Source organism: Eupeodes corollae, chromosome 1 (genome assembly GCF_945859685.1).
Source record: "Eupeodes corollae chromosome 1, idEupCoro1.1, whole genome shotgun sequence".
NCBI classification, from domain to species: Eukaryota; Metazoa; Arthropoda; class Insecta; order Diptera; family Syrphidae; genus Eupeodes; species Eupeodes corollae.
The window spans coordinates 150,801,649-150,823,776 of record NC_079147.1 but is presented as its reverse complement, the minus strand read 5'-3'; the positions used below and the strand labels follow the sequence as shown (position 1 = coordinate 150,823,776).

Below are 22,128 nucleotides of genomic sequence, written 5' to 3'. Positions count from 1 at the left end.
AAAATGGCAAAGAAGTGGATGTTGTTTACACTGAATTCAGCAAAGCCTTTGATAAAATATCCCATAAGATAATTTATCTCAAACTAAGAGCCCTAGGCATACCATCTATATTTATAAACTGGATAAGCTCCTATCTAGCGAATAAAGTCCTTTTCCGTAACTCAGTGGAGTCCCACAAGGTAGTCACCTTGGCCCCCTTCTCTTCGTTTTAAATTTAATTTATATTAAAAAACTGAAATGTCAATTGTTTGCGGATGATAAGAAAATCTTTAATATTATCTCTACTCCAAAGCCTATGTAACTTAAGCGCTTTACATTTCCCTAGTAGGTCCTCAACTTGAATATGCTATGCATGCCAAGTATGGTCTCCCTTTTATGAGAACCATTTTCTCAGAATTGAAAATGTTCAAAGACGCTTCGTTCGATTTGCCTTAAGTGGCCTTTCCTATGATGATACATCCAACTTGCCGATCTACTAAAACTGATAGGTTTGAAGCCTTTATATATAAGACCCAAAAACGCGGATATGTTATTTGCTCACCAAGTGTTAATGGGCAACATAGATTCCCCGGCACTCCTGAGTGATATTCATCTGAACACCAACCCTCGAAATCTGCGATCTGTCTCCCTTATCTATATCCCTTATTATTTTGACTCTAGGGACCTTGAAACGTCGAGAAATGTCAAAAACGGTTTTGGATATCAATGTAATTCTTTGCATGGTCAACACGGTCACGCTTGCAGATGTCCAGACGCGGAATTCAATTCTGGACGGTTTTTAAGCATAAATCGGTCCATACTGCTGCAATTTCACGTTTGATATTCGAACGAAGTTCATCAATCGTCGGCATATACTATTGACTTGCCGTAGCCCCACAGGAAATAGTCTAACGGCGGCATCTAATCGCACGACCGAGGCTGCCAAGCATTTGGACCATTTCGTGAGATAACACGTTTTCCAAACTTGGTTCTTTCTTACTGAGAAGAAATGTCAAAAGAGTGACAAGAAATATGGCGTCGTTTGCTGTCCCTGCTTGCTGTCCTTGACACTACTTTTGTGGCATCCCTGTTGAAAAACTCTAGGAAAAGATTTCCCTAGATGCTTTTCGGGTAGTTCTCGGTAAGATTTATGATACTGACTTTTTTACAAAATTTCGAGTGAGGAATAAAACTGTGAGATCGAAAGAAAAAAAGAAAAAACCTTTCGATCCATTTCAAAGCCTTCGATAAAATCATTGACAAAATTATTAACCTTAAACTTAAAGCCATTGATTTTCCACCTCATTTTTTATTTTATGGCTCAGATCGTAGCTTGAGAACCGCCGAAATAGAGTTGTTTTCAGGTTCTTAATCTCCGATAACATTTATGCAAACTCAAGAGTCCCTCAAGGGAGCAAGGTGGCTCCTTTTGTTATTTTCCTTAACTATCAAAGACGTTATTAATGTCATTGATAATTAAGTTTTCTCTATTTACGCTGATTTCTACACTATCTGATTCTGTTTTACTCCAAAATGATCTTGAATCATGTCAGACTTGGTGCGAAAAAAATGTCTTAGAACTCAATGTAGCTAAATGCCAATTAATAACATTCACCTCTAAGCTCTTTAATCTTTTCTACCGATCTTAGAGCCTGCACGATGTTACCATTCATTTTGTCTGCTCTTTTCGCGACCTATAGAAGTTATTTGCGACACTCATTTAAATTATCGAGCTTATTTTCAATATATTATGAACCAGGCCTAAGAATTCTTGAACCACTATATCACTTAATCCCCATATACAACCCTTTTTTTTAGACCTCTAGGTGAACACGCTAAGCAAATCTGGTCTCCTTATCAAAACTCTCACTCTCAAATAAATTAACATGTATAGCGCAGATTGCTTCGATTTGTATTCCGCGGTATTTCTTGGGGTGATAATCTAGATAATCTATTCTTACCATCTTATGAAGATCGTTTAAAACTTATTAATCTGCAAGCCTCCCAAAATCGCCTCGAAGTCGCTGATATTGTTTTTCTACACCAGCTTTTAGCAGTTACCATAGACTCACCATTTTTGTAGAAAATATTCCCATTAATACTATTTCAAGGAACGTCGGATACTCTCTCCATTATAGAGAGTTAACTATGGTGTCTTTCCTTGACATCGAAGGTTCTTTCAACAACGGGGACACATCTGCACTAACTCCCCAATTAATTTATTGTTGACTAGCAGACTAATTACCTCACAAATGGGCGACTTTTCTGCTAGAAAATTCGTTAGCAGATTGACACCGCAAGGTGGTGTTCTATCTCTGAAAACCAGTGGTCAGGATGCGGAGGATTTTCGAGTGATTGTCTATGCAGATGATGTTGCTTTAGCAGTCTACGATACGCATCTTAACACTCTAAAACAACTTTTACAAAATACCTTAGATAAACTAATACTTTAAACTGATCGGTGTTGGCTGCTTTTAGTCCTATTTTCGAGGAAATACCAAATCCTTCCTATATTAAAGGAATCTCATTGAAACTCTCAGACAAATAACAGTGTCTTATTTTCGACAAGAAAACTAAACTGAAAACACGGTGTACAAGAAAAAGTCAAAAAAGCTACTGTAGTATTGGTTATATTGGTTATAAATGGGGTTATAAATGGGGCATACAATCCCGAATTGCGCATTGGTTATACACATAGAAATCAGACCGTTTTTACTGTGGATTGCTTTAAAAAAAAGCTATAAACAGCGACAAACTAAATAAAGTCCAACGTTCGGCTTCCTAATGTACTCGTACGTATAAGCGGATCGCTTGATACGATCCCATCTGCGGCACTGGATACACTTCTCCAAACAACACCTTTTTATATACTTATCAAACAAATAGCTGGAAGTTCTGCTATTCGCCTTAAACCTTCAATTCATTTGGTTAACAACAACATTTGACAACTCCTTAATTCTTAAATCAGAAACAATTCCAAAACAATTCGACAGAAACTTCCACATTTCTTTACCTTCCAGATCTTTCTGGGAGGATAGAGAATTTTTTTAAGACGATTCAATCCACTTTTAACCAGATTTTTTTTATAATTAGCGAACACTTAAAGGGTTTTGTATACCTTTAATATTCCAAAGACACAGTGTAAGCATTAGTAAAAGAGGTAAGGATTGGATAGGAGGTTTCGGTGTACATTGGTTTTAAATTTCTGAACATTGCAATGACAGGGAATGATAGAGCGTGGCAAGGCGTTCCACATTCGCGTAGTACGGCTAAAAAAAGAATCCCCGCACTTCATAGTATGGCCGAAGTTGGGCTTAAGGGTTAACTGATGGTGTTCCTAGAAGCGCGGGTATTACGGCTAAATTGTTTAAGGGGAGGAATGCAACTGGCTATTTCACTAGAGCATAGTCCGTTAAAATAACGGTAAAAAAAGGGTGAGGCAAGATTGAAATTAAGTCTCTCATAACGCCTTCCCAATCATTGTAGCGTGTTCCAGTCGTATTTACTCAGATAGGCAGACCGTTATCAATTTAAATCTCTGGACTCTGTCTTTACAAACTCTATAACAGTCCATAAATCTCGACCATCTCTAATAGGGATGGCACAACAGTTTAATACTCACCTTTGCTGGATGCCCGTCTTTAGAAGCATTGTAAGGCAGATGGACTCGTTTGGCTAATGTAAGTATAGCTAAAAGACGCTATATAGAACATTAGGCAAATATCTGGCTTACACTAGATTTAAAGCGATCAAAGTGCTTGCGATCTCTAAGCAGATCGCATATAGCTCGATAATTGGTGTCATAACTGGGTACTGTCCAATAGGAAGTCACGCTTCGCGGTTAGGCGTATTTTCAAAGGACTTTTGCAGAAGCTGTGTAGATAAGCAAGAGCCTTGCTCTATCTCGAAAACGCAAGACTTAGTTAGTAAAAATTTTCTACAACGTTCTCAATTATATAAACATCATCAGCCTCTCACATTTTCTAAGGGACTTAAACTATTTTCATCACGCTTAAAAGAAAACCTCAAGATTCATGTGGTATCACACAGGGCCATCAAACTGGCTTAAGTGTGACCTACTCCATTACGGATAGTCACTACAACTTTAAAGACAACTTGTCAAAATTATTTTAAAACCCTCACAACTATTTTTATATAAATATATTTTGAAAATACAATTTTTAACTTATATCCCATTTAAGAAGTTTAAAGATATCAAGCTTATGTTCAAGTCTATGACCTACAATCTTTCCTCAGACCTATGTATGTTCTTATTCACTCTCAACACATTTTTTTGTTTGCACCTTGAATGAAAACCACATTTTTGTTTTTTTTTTTTTTATTAAAAATATAGTTTTAATTACGATTTTGAAAATCTCAAACAGGAATTTCATTTTCTGTTGCATTTATATTAGGAGTAAAGTTTGGCCAAGAAGATATCTCCGCAAAAAGTCTATCACCAGGACATTCGGTGTCACGAACTTGCCGATGACCAAGCAATTTAAAACTTTTATCGATGTATCCTTTCTCTATTCCAAATCCAATTAAGTCTCTTGCAGCTTGCAGCATATTTGTTGGTGGAAGTTTTGCTATAAAACAAAAATAGAAACAAAACATTTATAAACTTTATTTATATAAGATAAACAAAAAACTTAACCAAAACTTAAAATAAGTAATAAATGTTTGCATAAAGATAAAAGTTAGACGTAAAACACTTACTCCTCCAGTCGCCAATCAAACAGATACCAACACTTTTGTCATTGTATCTTGGTGCATGTGCTCCGATAACGTTAAATCCTCGGCCAACATAAATCTGTCCATCGCCACCAATTGCAAAACTATAACCAATATCATTCCATCCACGTTCGATTTGATGGAACTCCTGCATGGTTCTCATGGCGAGTATGCATTCCGGCGTCGTAAAGCATGCAGGCGGCAGATACGAGTGATGGATGATGACAAACGGTGCAGGGCCATTAAATTTCTCAACCAATTTTGGCGGTCTGGCCCCCCACTCATCTCGGCTAACTATGTGAGTGATGGCTGACATTCTTGGCATAAATCCTATAAATATAAATTTCAAAAATAGAAAACAATTATTATGTTTCTGTATAAGTAGAAAAAATTCACAGATACAAATATACAATACATATCTAGATACAATTTTAATTTTATTTTATTTTTATGTTTAAGTATTCAGGATGAGGCATAAAATTACGACATCTAAAGTGTCATTTGCTCGCATGGGTCCATTCAATTAGAGACAATTTATGTCATAATATCCTGCCGAATTATTATTGGGTGTGTGTGCAACTGTTTATGTGTGTGTGCGTTTGAATGCCTGCAGGATGATATTTTATCTTTTTCCTAATTAATTGGAAGTTGACATATGTCCATTAATTGAAATTATATCATATCGTGTTAGTGCGCTTGGGGTATGTAAAGTCCTGTAATTTGCATATTTTATGTCATTGAAACCGCCAATCAGTTTATGTGCGTGATTTGATTGATATTAACAGGACGAGCCAACGCAGCGCCCCCGTTTGACGAGGTGAGATGAGGTTACACCCCCATCATGAATATAGGTATCGTCCACCATTTGCCTTGACTAATTGCTTATTGACCAATTTAATTGTTCATGTAGCTATTTTCGCATCAAACTAAGGCTATACGAGTATTTTATGGCCTGCATTATTTATGTGTGAAAAATAAAATTCATCTTCATGCATTGATTGCTGATTATAAGGTTTTAGAGGACGAGAGAGAGAGTTGAAGGGATGAAGTGAAAGGATATTGTATAGACATTAGACATATTGATGAGATGGAACGAATCGAAACTCAGGTAATGAACTTTATTGTGATTCAACTAAAGGTATTATAAGATGTGTTTAGGTTTATCACAATAAGGTATGATATAGAAAGTCAAGTCGATAGAATAGTAGAGGGTGTTCCCATCAAGGAAATGCAAACATTTTTCCAATTTTATTGTCTCAGCATATTTGTCAAAGTTACCAAGACATCCAACTGTCAGAATACTCAATGAGGTGAATCTCATGCCTCAGCATCTGTCAAAGATATCAAAACATTGTTAGCATATTTAAGGAGGTCAAGTTTGTAAAATGTATGGTGGATCTCTTGTCTCAGCATCTGTCAAAGTTAATAAGACAAACACCTGTCAGAATATTTAAAGAGATCAAATTTGTCAAATGTATGGTGAATCTCATGTCTTACTATTTTCAAAGTTACCAAGACATCCAACTGTCAGAATATTCAATGAGGTGAATCTCATACCTCAGCATCTGTCAAAGATACAAAAACATCCATGTGTTGGCATATTTAAGGAGGTCAAGTTTGTAAAATGTATGGTGGATCTCTTGTCTCAGCATCTGTCAAAGTTAATAAGACAGAATATTTAAAGAGATCAAATTTGTCAAATGTATGGTGAATCTTATGTCTTACTATTTTCAAATTTACCAAGACATCCAACTGTCAGAATATTCAATTATTTCAAATTTGACAAATGTTTGGTAAATCTCTTTTACCAACACCTTGAAAGCTATCAAGACATCCAAATGTTAGAATATTCAATAAGGCAAATTTGCCAAATGTATGGTGAATCTCATGTCTCAGCATCTCTGTCAAAGTTACCATGACATCCAACTTTCAGAATATTCAATGAGGTCAGATCTGTAAAATTTATTGTCAATCTCATGTTTTGGCTACTTTCAAAGTTACCAGGATATCCAACTGTCAGAATATTCAATGAGGTGAATTCATGCCTCAGTATCTGTCAAAGTTTCCAAAACATCCATGTGTTAGCATACTCAAGGAGGTCAAGTTTGTCAAATGTATGGTGGATCTCTTGTCTAAGCATCTGTCGAAGTTAATAAGACATACACCTGTCATTTGACCAAATTTGTCAAATGTATGGTGAATCGCATGTCTCAGTTGTCAAAAGTACTAACATATCCAAATGAAAAAATATTCAATGAGGTTAATTTCATGCCTAATTATCTGTCAAAGATACCAGAACATCCATGTGTTAGCATATTCAAGGAGGTCAGGTTTTTCAAATGTATGGTGATTCTTATGTTTCAGCTTCTGTCAAAGTTAATAAGGCATACACCTGTCAGAATATTCAATGAGAACAAATTTGTCAAATGTTTGGTGGATCTCTTAGCATTTTCAAAGTTACTGAGATATCCAACTATCAGAATATTAAATGGGGTCAAATTGAGTCTTATCATCTGTCAAAATTACCAAGACATCTAACCGTCAGAATATTCAATTATGTCAAATTTGACAAATGTTTCGTAAATCTGTTAAATCAGTACCTTTAAAGTTATCAAGACATCCAACTGGCAGAATATTCAATAAGGTCAAATTTGTCAAATTTATTTTTAATCTCACGTTTTAGCAACTGTCAAGGTTACCAGGACATCCAACTGTCAGAATATTAAATGGGGTAAAATTATATCTTAGCATCTGTCGAATTACCAAGACATCCAACTGTCAGAATATTCAATGAGGTAAAATTTGTCAAATGTATATTGTGATCTCATGTCTCAGTGTCAGTTGTCAAAAAATACCAACATACCCAAATGTCAAAATTTTTAATGAGGTGAATCTAATGCCTCAGCATCTGTCAAAGATACCAAAACATTGTTAGCATATTTAAGGGGGCTAAGTTTGTCAAATGTATGGTGAAAATCATGTCTCAGCATCTCTGTAAAAGTTACCATGACATCCAACTGGCAGAATATTCAATGAGGTCAGATTTGTAAAATCTATTGTCAATCTCATATTTTGGCTACTTTCAAAGTTACCAGGATATCCAACTGGCAGAATATTCAATGAGGTCAAATTTTTCAAATTTATTGTCAATCTCATGTTTTAGCAATTGTCAAAGTTACCAAGACATTTAACTCAATTTGTCAAATGTATGGTGAATGTCATGTCTCAGCATCTTTCAAGGCATCCAACTGTCAAAACATTCAATCAGGTCAAATTTGTTAAATTTTGCAAATATTTTGAGCGTGAGCTCTCTCTTCTGGGCCTTCCGTAACCAATAAAACACATTGACATAAATTAAAAAAATATTATCTGAAATGTCAACTTATATTTTGGTAGGATTTAGACAATCTATGCTGACTTAAGAAAAAACTTATGCCCCACAACAAGATACAACGCTGTGAGTTCGCCTATTTGTATTTGGAAAAAGTGTCGAAACAAATATCTCCTAAGACAAGGTCCTTCAATGGCTAGGATCAATAGCGAAAGGCTACGATTATTCCTTAAAAATTGATAGTTTGTTATATTGAAGACTTCAGCATTCATTTATGGAACCATATCCACTGGATTAAACATAATATATTTACTAGTACCCGTGTCGTGATGGTTAGTACATAGGACTGTCATGCCAGAAGTGTTCGGTTCCTTAATTCTCTTTCAAGGGTATTGCGAGGAATTGACAAGTCCTCAAGAGTAATTCTTGTCATGAATAATGCTTTTTCAAAGTCGTTCGGAGTCGACTTAAACACAACTGTAGGTCCCCTCCATATCCTTGACATTACTCGTACACAAAAAGGGATGAGAGTTTTAAGTCGCTAACAAGTCATATATTTTCAAACTTTCCTATATCGGGTTTTTCTAGTCCACCCTGTGTATCCTTAAGCTAAACCATTTTGGAAAATGTACGCCTGTAGACGAATCGATGATTTATATAAAGAAAATCCAATTGTGTTTGTATAATCTATTCAGAAAAGGAATTTTCAGAATAATTAATACATATTTATCTCCAAAGACCGGAATAATTGTCTGTAGGTATAAAGAAGGACATCATATTAAATTGAACAACATTCCCAAAGGATGTAAAACTGATTCTTTAAATATGCTAAATACTCGTATAGGAATAAATATATTATTTAAACAATGGAAAATGATATTGTTACAAATATTTTAGAAACCCGAGTATATACTTTTTTAATTATGTGTTTTCGAGAAAAATGCATCTACAACAAAAGGGTTTCAATTCGTTTTTAATTAGCGTTATAGGACTTTTGATTTCTATGGCTACGATTTTAGATATTGTTTCTTTTTTGTAATTAATTATCTAACATTAGGTTTTTTTTTGTTGATTTATAGAAAGATTATAGTTTTTGTTTTACAATTTCTAAGGATTTCGTCATTTTTAAAAACGGACTATGAATGATCAATGCGTGTAGATTAATTTTTTGTTTAGTTATTTGCTATACAAATTTTAAGAATATATCATCTACCTTTGTGCTTAAATATTTTTTAACTCCACATATAAGTTTTTTTTTTTCACGGGATTCCCTAGTCGAGAAATTGAGAACACATTCAATACCTCTGAAAAGGAACTTTTATTTACATAAGAAATTCATTACATTAAAGTTATTTGGAACTATTGCAGCAATTTTCACAAATCAAATAAGAAAAGTTTACAAAACTTTTGAAAAAAAAAATAGAAACTTTATGGTTTTAACTAAATATTAATAACAACATTTTGTGTGAAATAACAAAAATTGAAGGCAATATGTTCCTTTGCTCACTTAACTCTTGATTCAAAAACAATTTCTAATCAGTTTTTTTTGTTAATTTTAGTGTTTTGTAAAAACAAAAGTTGTAACTTAAATGAACTTTAAGTAAGCAAAAATAATTTCCATATATTTGAAAAAAAGTTTGATTTAGTTTTTGTTTCCAACATCGAAATTTTGCATAAAATGAAATAATTTTTGAGTCAATAACTTCATCCATTCTCAAAATATTTGAATCAAACATTGGTTTAAACCTAAATATTAATGGAAGAAATTACCGTTTATTGCCAACGTACGTCAACTGTAACTCAAAAAATTTGTGACACAACAGAGCTCATCGAATCTGATATCTAAGCTCAAGAATTGGTAATAAAAGCTGTAAACGAAAATCGTATTAGAGGGATCGGGTAATCCAAAGATACAGTCCAAGTCAAAAATGTGCCATTTTCGGAAAACTTTCCATTAGTCTTGACTTGTAGACATTCGATGGCGGCTGAGCAATCAAACCCTATGAGAATCCTACCAAAACTTTTGTGGAACCAAAATAATAGAGTTCAATACCAAATAAATTTTAAACACTTCCCTTCAAAGTTATCGGCAATATAACCTGAGTCAGTTAGAAGAGACCATGAAAGCATCATATCCGAGAACGTTTTGCAGCATAAGAAAAAGACAAGATAGCTTTAAAGTAAAGAGCTTATCGTCACTCAAATAATGAGCTTTTTAAAAAACAATGTCTTCAAGCAAACACCTTTTACAAGCCCTTTTTTCGAAAAAAAAAATATTTTGAGCTCTAAGAACTTTTGGAATTTGGTGAAAAATAGTAAACACGGAAAAGTCCAGGATCATGATTTTCAAGAACGGAGTAGGTAGAAACTGCCTTAATAAAAAACGGAAATCCAATGGTTAGAAATATAGTCAAAGAGTTCAAATACCTTGGAGCGAACTTGATTAAAAATTTAAATATGAAAATGCATCTAAGAGAAAATCTTAAAAGTTCAAAATCTGCCATCAGCATATTTTGGAGTCAGTTCTTCAAGCAGAATCAATCTTGTTCTATGCAGCTCAAGTACTTTGAGCAAAGCAATATGAAGATGTGGAAAAATTAGTATGTTGCAAACGGGGCTGCAGCCACTCTTTGTACGAACACTTCTAATGCAGATTGATTTATTTGCTCAAAATCATGAATATGGATAATTACCGCTTACCGAAGAAAGTGGAACTTCAAACTATTCAAGAGAGGTCAGGATGGAAGCTCTATAAGGGAAGAATTGTTCATGAGAGTTTCTGAAGATAATATTCAATCTTACACTATTTAAAATAACTTTTTATAACATGTACCCAATTTGTTTATTTATAAATTATTCAATTCAATTCAAATATTCATTTATTGCAAGTAATCATTATACATTTTACAACAGCTTTAATGAACTTTTTAAGCATTGGCTTAGCCGTCAGCTCGACTAATAACTTTAAAATCTTGGAAGTAGTTCTTGTCACACAAGTTATAATTAAGCTGGCTATAGAGTAATGTTCTCTCCGATTGACGGGCATTTTCAATCATCTGATTTAATAATATTGTTGAGATTGATCTGCACAACTTCTCCAAAGGAAGCAGCAATGTTTTCCCATGTCCTCATCCACCAGTCCTTATTCCGAATTTCGTAGAGCATCATTATCTTACATAACCGAGATTCCCGTAGACCAAGTACTTTAATTAAATAATCAGCCTGTAACTTAAACTTAAAGTAAAAATTATTGGCAGGCCTGTTTCCAAATAAATAGAATAGTTTGGTGCGATTAAGGGAATATTGAATATTTTCTTTAAGAAATTTCTTTGAAACTTTTCAATTTCTTCGTATTCTTGCATACCCCATATTTGTGCCGCTTAACTAAGCGAAGATTTCACGACTGCATTGAAAATATTATATTTTGTTGAAAGTTTTATATGATCGTTAGAAAAAATCTTCTTCCAAGTAAAATAAGTTAAGCTTTGGAAGTTTTTGCTTTTCGATATATCTAAACGACTTCCATTAAGTATCAAGGTGTTTCTACTTTACTCCGATTGGAACGCGAAAAGACTATTACTTTCGTTTTGTCTGTGTTGATAACTAGACCCCACTTGACACAATTGTTCGTAAGACGTTTTACCATCAATTGCAGGGTTTCTGCTGTTTCTGCTAACAAAAGAAGGTCATCGGCGTAGAGTAAAACATTTTTAAGATACCCACAATTCGGACACTTCCTGGAATGTACATAGCCTTATCATCAATAGAAAGAGCAAATAGAAGAGCCCTGAGTAAACATCGCTGTTTTACTCCAATAAGTGATTTAAATGGTTTTAAATATGTTTTGCCATCCCAGACTGCAACTTCAGTATCAACGTATTATTTGGATGAATTTTGTCGACACTCCAAGTTGGGAAAGTTTAAAAAATAGAGCATTTCGATTGACCAAATCAAATGCAGCTTTAAAATCGACAAACAATGTGTATACTTTTTTGTTCGGGCTTGAAATGCTTTTACTATTGATATTAAAGTAAATCAACCGTCGAATAGTTCCTTTTAAAGCCTGCTTGAACCTCTCTAAGAATGTTGTTTACATCCACCCAATTTTCAAGCCTGTTAATGAGAACAACACGAACTATCTTCGCAATGACATTCATGAAGGATATGCCTCGGTAGTTTTCAACTGCATTAAGATCGCCTTTTCTTATGGATTGGAAAAATTATCGATTTTGTGGTTACATTTTTTAAATATTCGTAGGGTATCCCATCTTCACCTGGGGCTTTTTCGTCCTTGGCTCTTTGAAGAACAAGTTGTACTTCATTGACTGATATAACCAATATATCATGACAAACAAGCGGCTGTGCGTATGAGAAAGTAGTTGTTGGGTTGCTTTGAAAAAGATTTTTGAAATATTCAGATATATCATGTGTGAACCGTTAATTTCTTTTGCTATTTTCCAGAACTGTTTTGTGTTTTTGATTTGATTGAGTGATTGGGCTTGCATGGATTCAAAACTGTGTTTCTAATGAAGCAGATTTTCTTATACGTCTCATTCTCTTGTATGTACCATTTTCAAATTTGACCACAAGAACATCTGTGGTAGGCTTTTAAAAGTGCGAATGATTTTTTTCTGGCTTTAAGACATTCTGTATCAAACCATTTTTGAGCAAAATAATTCGTTGTTTATGGAATTGTGAGTTAATTGCGTTGTTAGTGCGGAAGTTGACAAATTTATTTATTTATAAATTATTTTTCATAAAAAATAAGGATCCGATTTATGTTTTGTCAACTTAACAGACGGCAGAATGCCATTCTCCTTTTAATTTTTGTAAATTTGGCTAAAAAAATTAAGACGAGCAATAAAAATCTTATCTATCCAACTTAAAGTTTTACTAAATGTTGGACACAATATTTGTCATAAGATGACAAGATGTTCAAGTCAATTTTTACCAACTTTTAATATTGTTTCCTGTAGGGTCTTATGTTTTGTAAGAAACCCGTTCCTTTGGTTTTTGTAAAAATTTGACCAAATGTCAAAAACGTTATTCTTTGTTGCTTAAAATGATTCTCAAGGTTTGAAGTGACAAATATTTATTTTGTGTTCAGTTGTCTTGAGTTATAAAAAACCATTAATTAAGTTCTTTTTCTAAACCTTACTTATGTTGATACCACGTCACATTAATTAACAAAAAATGAGAGTGAAGTAGCTATTGTTATTGCTTCGTGAGATATTGTGGGTCAACCAAAATGTCCACTTTTTGCTAAATTGCTCACTCAAATTTTTTAAAAAGTCTTTTCTGCAACTGTCTGTGTTACTATTTGTGTAAAAATATTTATTTAAAGTCGTTATATCTACTGCTTCGTATGAGTATCTTTCATTCAGGTTCTAGGGACCTTGAAACGTCAAGAAATGTCAACATTTTCAATTGGACGACAAATTGGACCGATTTTTCGTTTGAAACTAAAGAGCGACATTTGCTTTCTTTAAGCTTTTGTTTTATATGTGTTGTCATTTGTCAAAATTTTGTTTGGTCCTCGGTGGTTTTCATTAAAATAAAAAAATGTGAGTCTAGTGTAGTAGAATTAAATTATGAAGTATGTTTATATTTCTAAGACTTTTCCAATCTAATCTTGATCTAACGCCTATTGAAACAATTCCAAAAACAATATACCGAAAATATTTGTTTAGTTTTCTTTGAGTGCATTATAGGAATGACTAAAATTTACAAACGTAGAACTAGAGAAGTTCTAAGAGTTCAAGCAATCTCTAATTTGCGCTTTTGTAAAAGCATTTCTTTTTAAATGAAGATTCATATTCACTTTCAAAGACGTTTTCTGAATTCAAAAACATATTCATTTGGTAATAAAACTACAATGTTATAAACACTTGTATTTTGAAATTTGTTAACAGTGGTGAATTTGACTCACAAAAATATGTTTTTTTTTAAAGGTATTGTTTTTATTTATTTGCTATTTCGTATTTCATAATAAAGACCCAGTTATGTTTTTGTTTAATCCTAAAAAAATTCTTTTTAAGCCAGGCATCACGAATATCTTCGATGAAGGTTTTGTCTTTGCCTTGTCTTTAAACTTTCTGCAGCAGTACCCGTAGCGTGATGGTAAGACTATCATGCCACAGATCTTGGGTTCAATCTCAACGGGTACTGCGTCTTGAGAGGAATTGAAGAGCTTTCTCAAATTAGACATTCGGATTCGACTTAAAACAGTAAGTCCCCTCCATTCCTATCAAATTTAGTTGAGGACTTTAAGCCACTATGCCCTAGTATTCAATGGAGTGTCACCTAATTTAGTTTTTATTTAACTTTCTGCCACTGTCACTAACCTTTAGAAATAGCCATTACCACACATTTTCGATTTTGATTAAGACCGGTTAAAAAGACTTTCATTGATACAGTTCCACGTCTTATTCTGATTGAATCCAACTTCTAACTCTGAAAGTGAAGATGTTCTGTGGAAAAACTCCAGCTTTATGTGCCTATAGTAAGTAATAGCTCTCCTCACCATGACACCTAATGTTTGGTTGTGATATGGTTGCAAAAAGTAAGCTCCTCATTTTTTTAGATAATAAAAATATTTGTTGAAACCATCGGTAACATCGACGTTCAACTTTTGTTGATCCGAAAAAGCTACGTTTATCCATTCACAAAACTGACCTAAGCAACATTTTGATACCCATTTGTTTAGTTTTACCTTAAGGCCATTTTTTTTTTTTCAATATTCTTAAGAATTAATTATTAATATAATTTGTATCTTTGTATTTTCAGATTGATAAACGTTTTCTTTAACTTGGTAAGTTATTATAAATATTGTTTCTGTTTTTTCTGATCGAGATTATATTTTAATATACATGCATACAATATCTAACACCACTAACACAATTACTTGTCAAAATTGTCACCTAATCGTAACACCATTTTCTAATATTAAGAAATCTAAAAATCATTTGTACGCTAGCTGACAATAATATTAAGTTCACTGTAAGGCAGTCGATAATCGTATTCATACACAATTAATTGGCAGTTCTACCAAATTTGTATATCTAGTTTTCTGACAGTAAACAAATTTTAGGTGTACTTTTGATAATATCAGAGATTTTGTTCACTATCAGGCAATTATCTATCAATAAACTAACAAAAAAGTGGATTTCTATTAAAAAGACTACTTATTGGTCATTTTCGTTTGAGAAAAAGGATGTTTTTTAGACGTGTGTTTTCACACGCATGTCAGCAATAGCGTGCCAATATTCTTTGCATAGCGTCAATCGGGCAGATTTTACATAACCCAACAAAAAATAGTCCAGCGGTGTTAAATCGCACGGTCCTAGAGACTTTCAATAAATTAGTTCTTTGGCTGCATCTATTTATTAAGAAATGCCAAACCAAACTGCTCATAAATCAAGTCACATCTGTCAAAAAGACCAACTACAAATATTATCAGATTAAAAACCACACGTTTTAAAAAACACCCTTCATGACAATGACATTTAGGAAACTGTAGGAGAAGGAATTCTTCTTATGATCAAAGACTTGCAAAAATACTTCATGATTGACGATATTCGATCCACTGAAATTAGAGTTCTTTCTTTCAAAGTTAAGACAGTATCCGTACATACACTTATTATATCCATGTAAATACCCCCTATGTAGGTGTCTTCAGTCTACATGATCTAAATTAGATACAGATTGACGAAGACAAATCCCAATAAACACGTCTACCTTAAATGAGTTCATTGCAATAGAAGTCGTCGTGTCAATTTAATGCAGTATATAATTGTTTCGGAAGAACACTCGACTTCGTAGTTTTCTCTGACACAGTTTGTGCTGAAACTAATTGGTTCTTGTGTTAAATTTATTTCTGGAAGTTTTTCAACTGTAAACTTAAGCTATATCAAATCCAACATCATCTAGTCATGGACCAAAAGTTATTGGAAACATGTTTGCAAACTATTTCAAAGAAGCTTTGGATGAATCTAACAAAGTTTACTCTTCTTCGTCTAAATAATACTGACTTCGAAATAAGTGAATATATTGCACTATAAAACTAGATGAGAAATGTGTCAAAAAACCTTAATTTCTAAACTGTTTCATCAAGGTTTTAGCGACAATTTTTTTAATTGGATTTCATTACACTTAGAAAATGGGCACTACAGTGTACTTTCTCGTAATGAATGTTCGAGTGTGTTTATTGTGAACGCTAGTGTTCCCCAGGGCTGCCAAATAGGTCCAATATTATTTATTTTATTTATAAATGACTTGATTTTGATTATACAAAATTCGTCTGTCTTTATACATAATGATGACATTCAAATTTTCAAAAAAAGGGGCTGACATCCACCCACACTGATAACTTTTCATCCCGTTTGAGATTTTTCTTGCTTAAAAGTTTGTAGGTTTTCGTGTTGTGTTTAAAAAGTCTTCAGTTGAATTATTCTTAAAAAATTTCAAATTACCAACAATATATTTCATATAAAGAAAAAGTTTATTTTCAAAATCTAGTTTTGTTAAATAGATTTCTAGTCGAAAACTAATGTTTACCAATTTTAGTAGCATTTCTTAAATTTTTATAAATTAGATGAATTAAATTAATTTGAGAAATATAAAGAACCGAATATCAAAATTTACCAAATTTGCGTACTATTTTTTGTATATTTTATTTTTTTACGGACCGTTGGATTTTTATAAAAAAAAGAGTACTGAATACGAAAACAATATTTTCTGTGAAATAAAAGACAATATTTGAAGACAATATTTTTAATTTTTGAAAAGCTATTTGACTCGAAAGTAAATTTTAAGCTAGTTTTAGCATTGTTTTTTTTATGTTTTTATTTTTTGTAAAAAAAATTGTCAAAATTTTACTGAATGTTGACAACAATATTGTTTAAAAGGTAAAAGTAGTTAAAAGCCAATATCTCAAAGTTTTGAAAAGAAATTTGTGCCGAAAATTAATTTTTACCAACTTTTGTTAAATTTTTATTTTTTGTAAAAAAAAAACTGTCAATTCGATTTTGCTCAAAATTTTACCAAATGTTGAAATCAATATTTCTTATAAGATAAAATAAGTTTGAAGCCGTAATCTCAAGTTTTTGAAATGATATTTGAGTCGAAATTCAATTTTTACCAACTTTTGTTAAATTTTCTTTAAAGTGTTTAATTTTTGTAAAAAAACTGTCATTTTGATTTTTCTCAAAATTTTACCAGATGTTTAAAACGTTATTTTTCGTTGCACAAAGTTGTATTGTAAGATTTTCGAATAAATTTTTTGTTCAGTTTTTTTGATTTATATAAAAAACCGTTAGTTGATTTTTTTTTTTCAAAATTATACTGGTTTGGTATCACATTGTAATATACATATAATATAAAATCTAATTCAAGTCTCTAGAGTTATCGGTTCGTGAGATATTTAGGGTTAACCAACATGTTCACTTTTTTTTTAAACTGCGATGTTAAAAAACCATAGTACCCGTGGCATGATGGTTAGTGCGTTGGACTGTATATGACACAATGGCGATCTGAGAACCGCGGTTTCATGCGGTTCAATGACAATTCCTTGTTAGTGACGAAGGTTGAGTTTCAGCTCATCTTCAATTCAATAAAGAACAAAAAGTCAGCAGGTGTCGATGGTATATCCAACGTTGTACTAAGACATTTACCGACGGAAGCAATTGACATTTACACCACACTCTTCAATAATGCACTGAATAATGCATATTATCCAGTGCATTGGAAGACCGCTGTGGTTCATCCTCTCCCGAAAAATTGAAAGGACAACACCAACCCGTCAAATCGTCGGTCGATAAGTCTTCTTCCGAGCATCAGCAAAGTTTTCGAAAAAATCATTAATAGGGCTTTGACTAAGTGGGCCGCGGACAAAATAATTCCGGATAAACAGTTCGGGTTCAAGGCGGGTCATGCTGTGTCTAAACTCGTTGCTCTGGTTGATTTGGAAAAGGCCTTGGCACCGTATGGTTAGAGGGTCTTTACCTAAAACTGAGCAGGCTTGGCATAAGCAAGCCATTGTTGTAAATACTTTATGATATGCTTAACGGTAGAAAGTTTGTTGTCAAAAGTGGCAATGTCACTTCTACCACAACATTCACAATTAAAAATGGTCTTCAACAGGGAGCGGTTAATTCGCCGATTCTCTTCAGCATTTACACCAGCGATCTGATAGATAGTCTAACAAAGGCAATTGCGTACGCCAACGATCTAATTGCGTACAGAACGGCCCAAAGGTTGAGGTTATTAGAATTCTCTTGCAGCGTGATTTCGACAAGCTTCAGCGATATTGCGACGACTGGAAACTGAACATAAATGTCCAGAAGTCAGAGACAATTCTGTTCCGGACTCTGTTGGCTGGAGCCACGAGGGATACGTGTAAGAATTGGCGCAAGATGGTCATCGTTGATCTTCACGGGCAGCCATTAGCGAGCAAAAGTGTAGTGAAGTACCTCGGTATCTGGTTAGATCAGTATTTATATTTCGACAGACATATAAATGCTGCTCTGACCAGGGCCAGAGGAGCCTTCGCTCTGACGAAACGGCTGTTTTTTTAGCAGTCGGCTTGACCCCAGAGTGAAGGTAATTTGCTACATGGCCCTCATACGGCCAATGATCGTGTATGGGTGTCCTGTATGGTTCAACGTTGCCCCTTCCCAGATGGAGAAGTTTCGGGTGTTCGAGCGGCAGTGTTAACGACGCTGTACCGGCTTATATCGAACAGCCGAATCTTCTTATGAGCATTACTATTTCAACGAGGTTCTATACAACGGGGGTCGAATCAACAGAATTGACAATTTCGTGATAAAACTCGTTCGAGGTCACATTGCAAGATCTATGTCTTCGACCAACAATTTAATTTTCGAGGCGTTCTATCCAAACGACGAGTATTTTGAAAGTGCACGCTTGAGCGGCTTCATTCCACCAGAGGCATTCCTCTTTTTAGATAGATGCGGTCTGATACAGGATAGATTGGCAGACGACGAACCGTGGATAGGCGACTCCTGTATAATTGGGACGTCATGGCACAAGGCGGAGCAGAGCTCCTTCGGTTCAGTAGGGCTGTGTCCGAACGGGACCGAACTGATAGGGTGAAGCAGGAGAACCAGTTTTGGTGGCTTCAATCGGCACTTGATAGTGGGTAGTCGGGATGGGGTTTTAAGCCTTGGCCGGCTTACATACTTGTTTAATAGTATTAGGGTTTAGTTTTAAGTAGAATAGGCATGGTAGCACGAAAAAAAAAATACAAAACAAAAATAAAAAAAATCATTAAAAAAAACATTAAAAAAAAATAAATAAAAATTAAAAAAAGAGACAACAAAATATGAAAAACAAAAAAACTTTAGATTTGCTGCTGTTGTTCTAATTTTAGTAGTTTATAGGTAGAATAGGTAGTTTAAGTTAGCTTTAAGTTTTATATTAAGGACCTAATTTTAAGTGGTTTGTAAGTAAAAGTAAAAAAGGATATTGATATTAGTTTTTTTTCTTCAAATTTTCTAATAAATACAAAAATAAATAAAATTTAAATGAACTGAAATAGATCTTAGGGCCAAAAGGCATTAGTTTTAATTGTTATAGTTTTACTTAGAGTGTCCGTATAGGACCATTAAGTTAGTTGTAAGTTATGGATAATTAGGCTAGTTTTATGAATTTTTGTCTAGCTTTAAGATAGGTTTAAGAATGAATTAATAAAAATGAATTAAAAAATATCTAGACCAGAGGTCTAGGGTTCGATCCCTGCTTATGCAATCTAAAGTTTTTTCACGGGTACTGCTTCTTGCGAGGAATTGACAAATTCTCCAAGAGTAATTCTTGTCATGAAAAGTGCTTTCTTAAATTAGCCGCTCGAATTCGGCTTTAAAAACTGTAGGTCCCTCCATCCCTGACAACAGTACTCGCACACTTTAATGGTTGAGATTTTAACGGACTGTTGCGCCACCCAATTTATTTATTTATTATGGTAAAAAAACCACTCATGCAATTTTCTTGAGAACTCTTTCTGTATTTTTCTGCATTATTATCTTTATAACAAAATTAATTTGAAGTCGATATCTCAACTGGTTCTTGAGCTGTGGACGACGAAAAAACGTCACAAACGTACGCACAGACCCACGCACATACTTCTTGGTAAAAATCTTTTATTTCGACTCTAGGGACCTTGAAACGTCGAGAAATGTCAAAATTTTAAATTCAGCAAATCGAACCCATTACAAAAACTTCCTATGGAAGTTAATAACTAACACTACATCTTACTACCTACTTTTACAAGAGTGCTTAATTTTATTTGGTGAATGACCATGAATTTTTCACGCAAGAAAATTCCAATTATTGTTGATTACATCTACGCTGTAGTCTTAGACGCTAAACTTACATTTACTGAACATATTAACTTTGGCTTCATTAAAAGATTTGGTCGCGATTTCCGTGATTCTTATGATCTCAAGTTATTTATTGTTTAATTTGTGAGGGCAATGAAACATAATATTCCAAAGGCCACTAAGCACAATTTTTAGCAGACTGAACCATGTCACTCTTAATCAATTAATTAAAGTATTTAAAATAATTTTATTTTCTTGTAATTTCATCAAATGACAATTTTAAAAATTTTAATTCAATTGAAAGCAATGTCTTGTAACGGTTTAGATTTTAACCAATTTTAAAACATTCATTCATAAGCATTGTTCATGATAGTTTTTAACGAATTGAAATAAATTAAAAGGTCAACGAAATATATAATTCACACAATTTTACTATCACCAACTGAGACAAAAATATAATAAACTAATAAAATAATCAAAAATGAAAATAACCTTCTTTTTTTTAATAATCTAAAAAATGCACCTTTCTTGGTATTTGTATTAATTTATTTAATTTAATTTATTGTTTGGCACCTTATAAAATGACATTGATTTTTCATCAGTAGTTCATGTTAATTAATTTTTAATTATCATATGATGAAACAATTAAATCTGAACGCAATAACTATTGTCTCATTAAAAAAAAAACAAAAACAATTAAAACTATAGACACACAAAAGTTGCTAAATTAATTTTTAATTTTTTGTTTGTATTTGTTTGTTTTGTTTAAAACAAAACTAAAGAACACGTGTGTTTTGAAACAAAAAAACAAGTGGCTAAGTAGCTTCATTCATAAACATGATAATAATAAAATATATGAATTTAATAACAACTTTCACTGTCTGTACACTTGTTCTTTTTTCTGTTTTACTTATCACAACAAAACACCAACAAAACATGTCATTAATGTCAAAATAAAAATCACAGAACCGAGCACATTAAGATTAAAACAAGAAGAATAAAAACAACTGAATTTGCCTAACCCAAGAGACGCGATAAAGCTCAGTCAAGCTCGCGTGCAGCATCTAAAAAATAAAAACAAAAGTATCGTATCTGAATTCGAATTAATTTTTTTTTATTAAATAATAAAAGAACGAAATACAAATTAAAAAAAAAAAAGATGCAAAATATTTGGAAAAAGTCCCCGCAAAATAAAGTACTTAACTCAACAACATGTTGCATGAACTTGCTCTTTACTACAAAAACAGTTGTGTGACACTAACATACAAATGTGAAGTGCCAGTATTTTTCAAGCAGTTCGTTGCAAGAGTATCAAGTATCGCAATTTTAAGTAACAAAGTTTTTAACCAGTGCTTTAAACTACTTGGCAAGTTCTTTCAATTTTTTCACAAGTACTTTAAAGTACTTGGTTTCTTCTGAGAATTAATTGCTTCACTATTCATTCAAATGAACACTTTAAGGTAAAATTAATATTTTTTAGGCAAAGACAAGTACATGTCCCCGCAAAATAAAGTACTTAATTCAACAAAATGTTGCATTAACTTGCTCTGTACTACAAAAAAAATTGTGTAGAGTAGAGTGTAGATACGTAAGTGCCCTGAAAATTATACTTAAAAACTGAAAGTGAAATAATTTTCAAGCAGTTCGTTGCAAGTATCAATACTTAATTATCAAAGTTCTTGAGTTGTGCTTCAGAGTACTTGACAATTATTTTCTTCAATTATTGGACAAGCACTTTAAGAGTCGCGT

The 22,128-nt window shown here is 33.2% G+C and overlaps 2 protein-coding genes across 5 annotated transcripts in view; one reads left to right on the top strand and one right to left on the bottom strand.

The window, feature by feature from the left end:
• LOC129941151 (trichoplein keratin filament-binding protein) overlaps positions 1-22,128 on the top strand; it is a 403,230-nt gene that overhangs the window by 73,015 nt on the left and 308,087 nt on the right. Inside the window, exon 2 of the mRNA XM_056049712.1 lies at positions 14,831-14,855. The gene's annotated coding sequence lies outside the window, so the exon portion shown is untranslated. The remainder of the gene's footprint in view (positions 1-14,830; positions 14,856-22,128) is intronic.
• The window catches only part of LOC129941155 (peptidoglycan-recognition protein LB), a 67,554-nt gene continuing 49,742 nt past the window's right edge, over positions 4,317-22,128 (bottom strand). For 2 of the 4 annotated variants that reach the window (XM_056049719.1, XM_056049720.1), the window contains exons 2-3: positions 4,699-5,043; positions 4,317-4,568 (exon numbers count right to left, since the gene is read on the bottom strand). In XM_056049719.1, coding sequence (XP_055905694.1) covers positions 4,357-4,568; positions 4,699-5,038 — 552 coding nt within the window. In that variant the 5' untranslated portion in view covers positions 5,039-5,043 and the 3' untranslated portion in view covers positions 4,317-4,356. Of the gene's footprint in view, positions 4,569-4,698; positions 5,044-20,432; positions 20,580-22,128 lie in introns of those variants that run through there. The other 2 variants (XM_056049721.1, XM_056049718.1) reach the window with 2 other exon arrangements.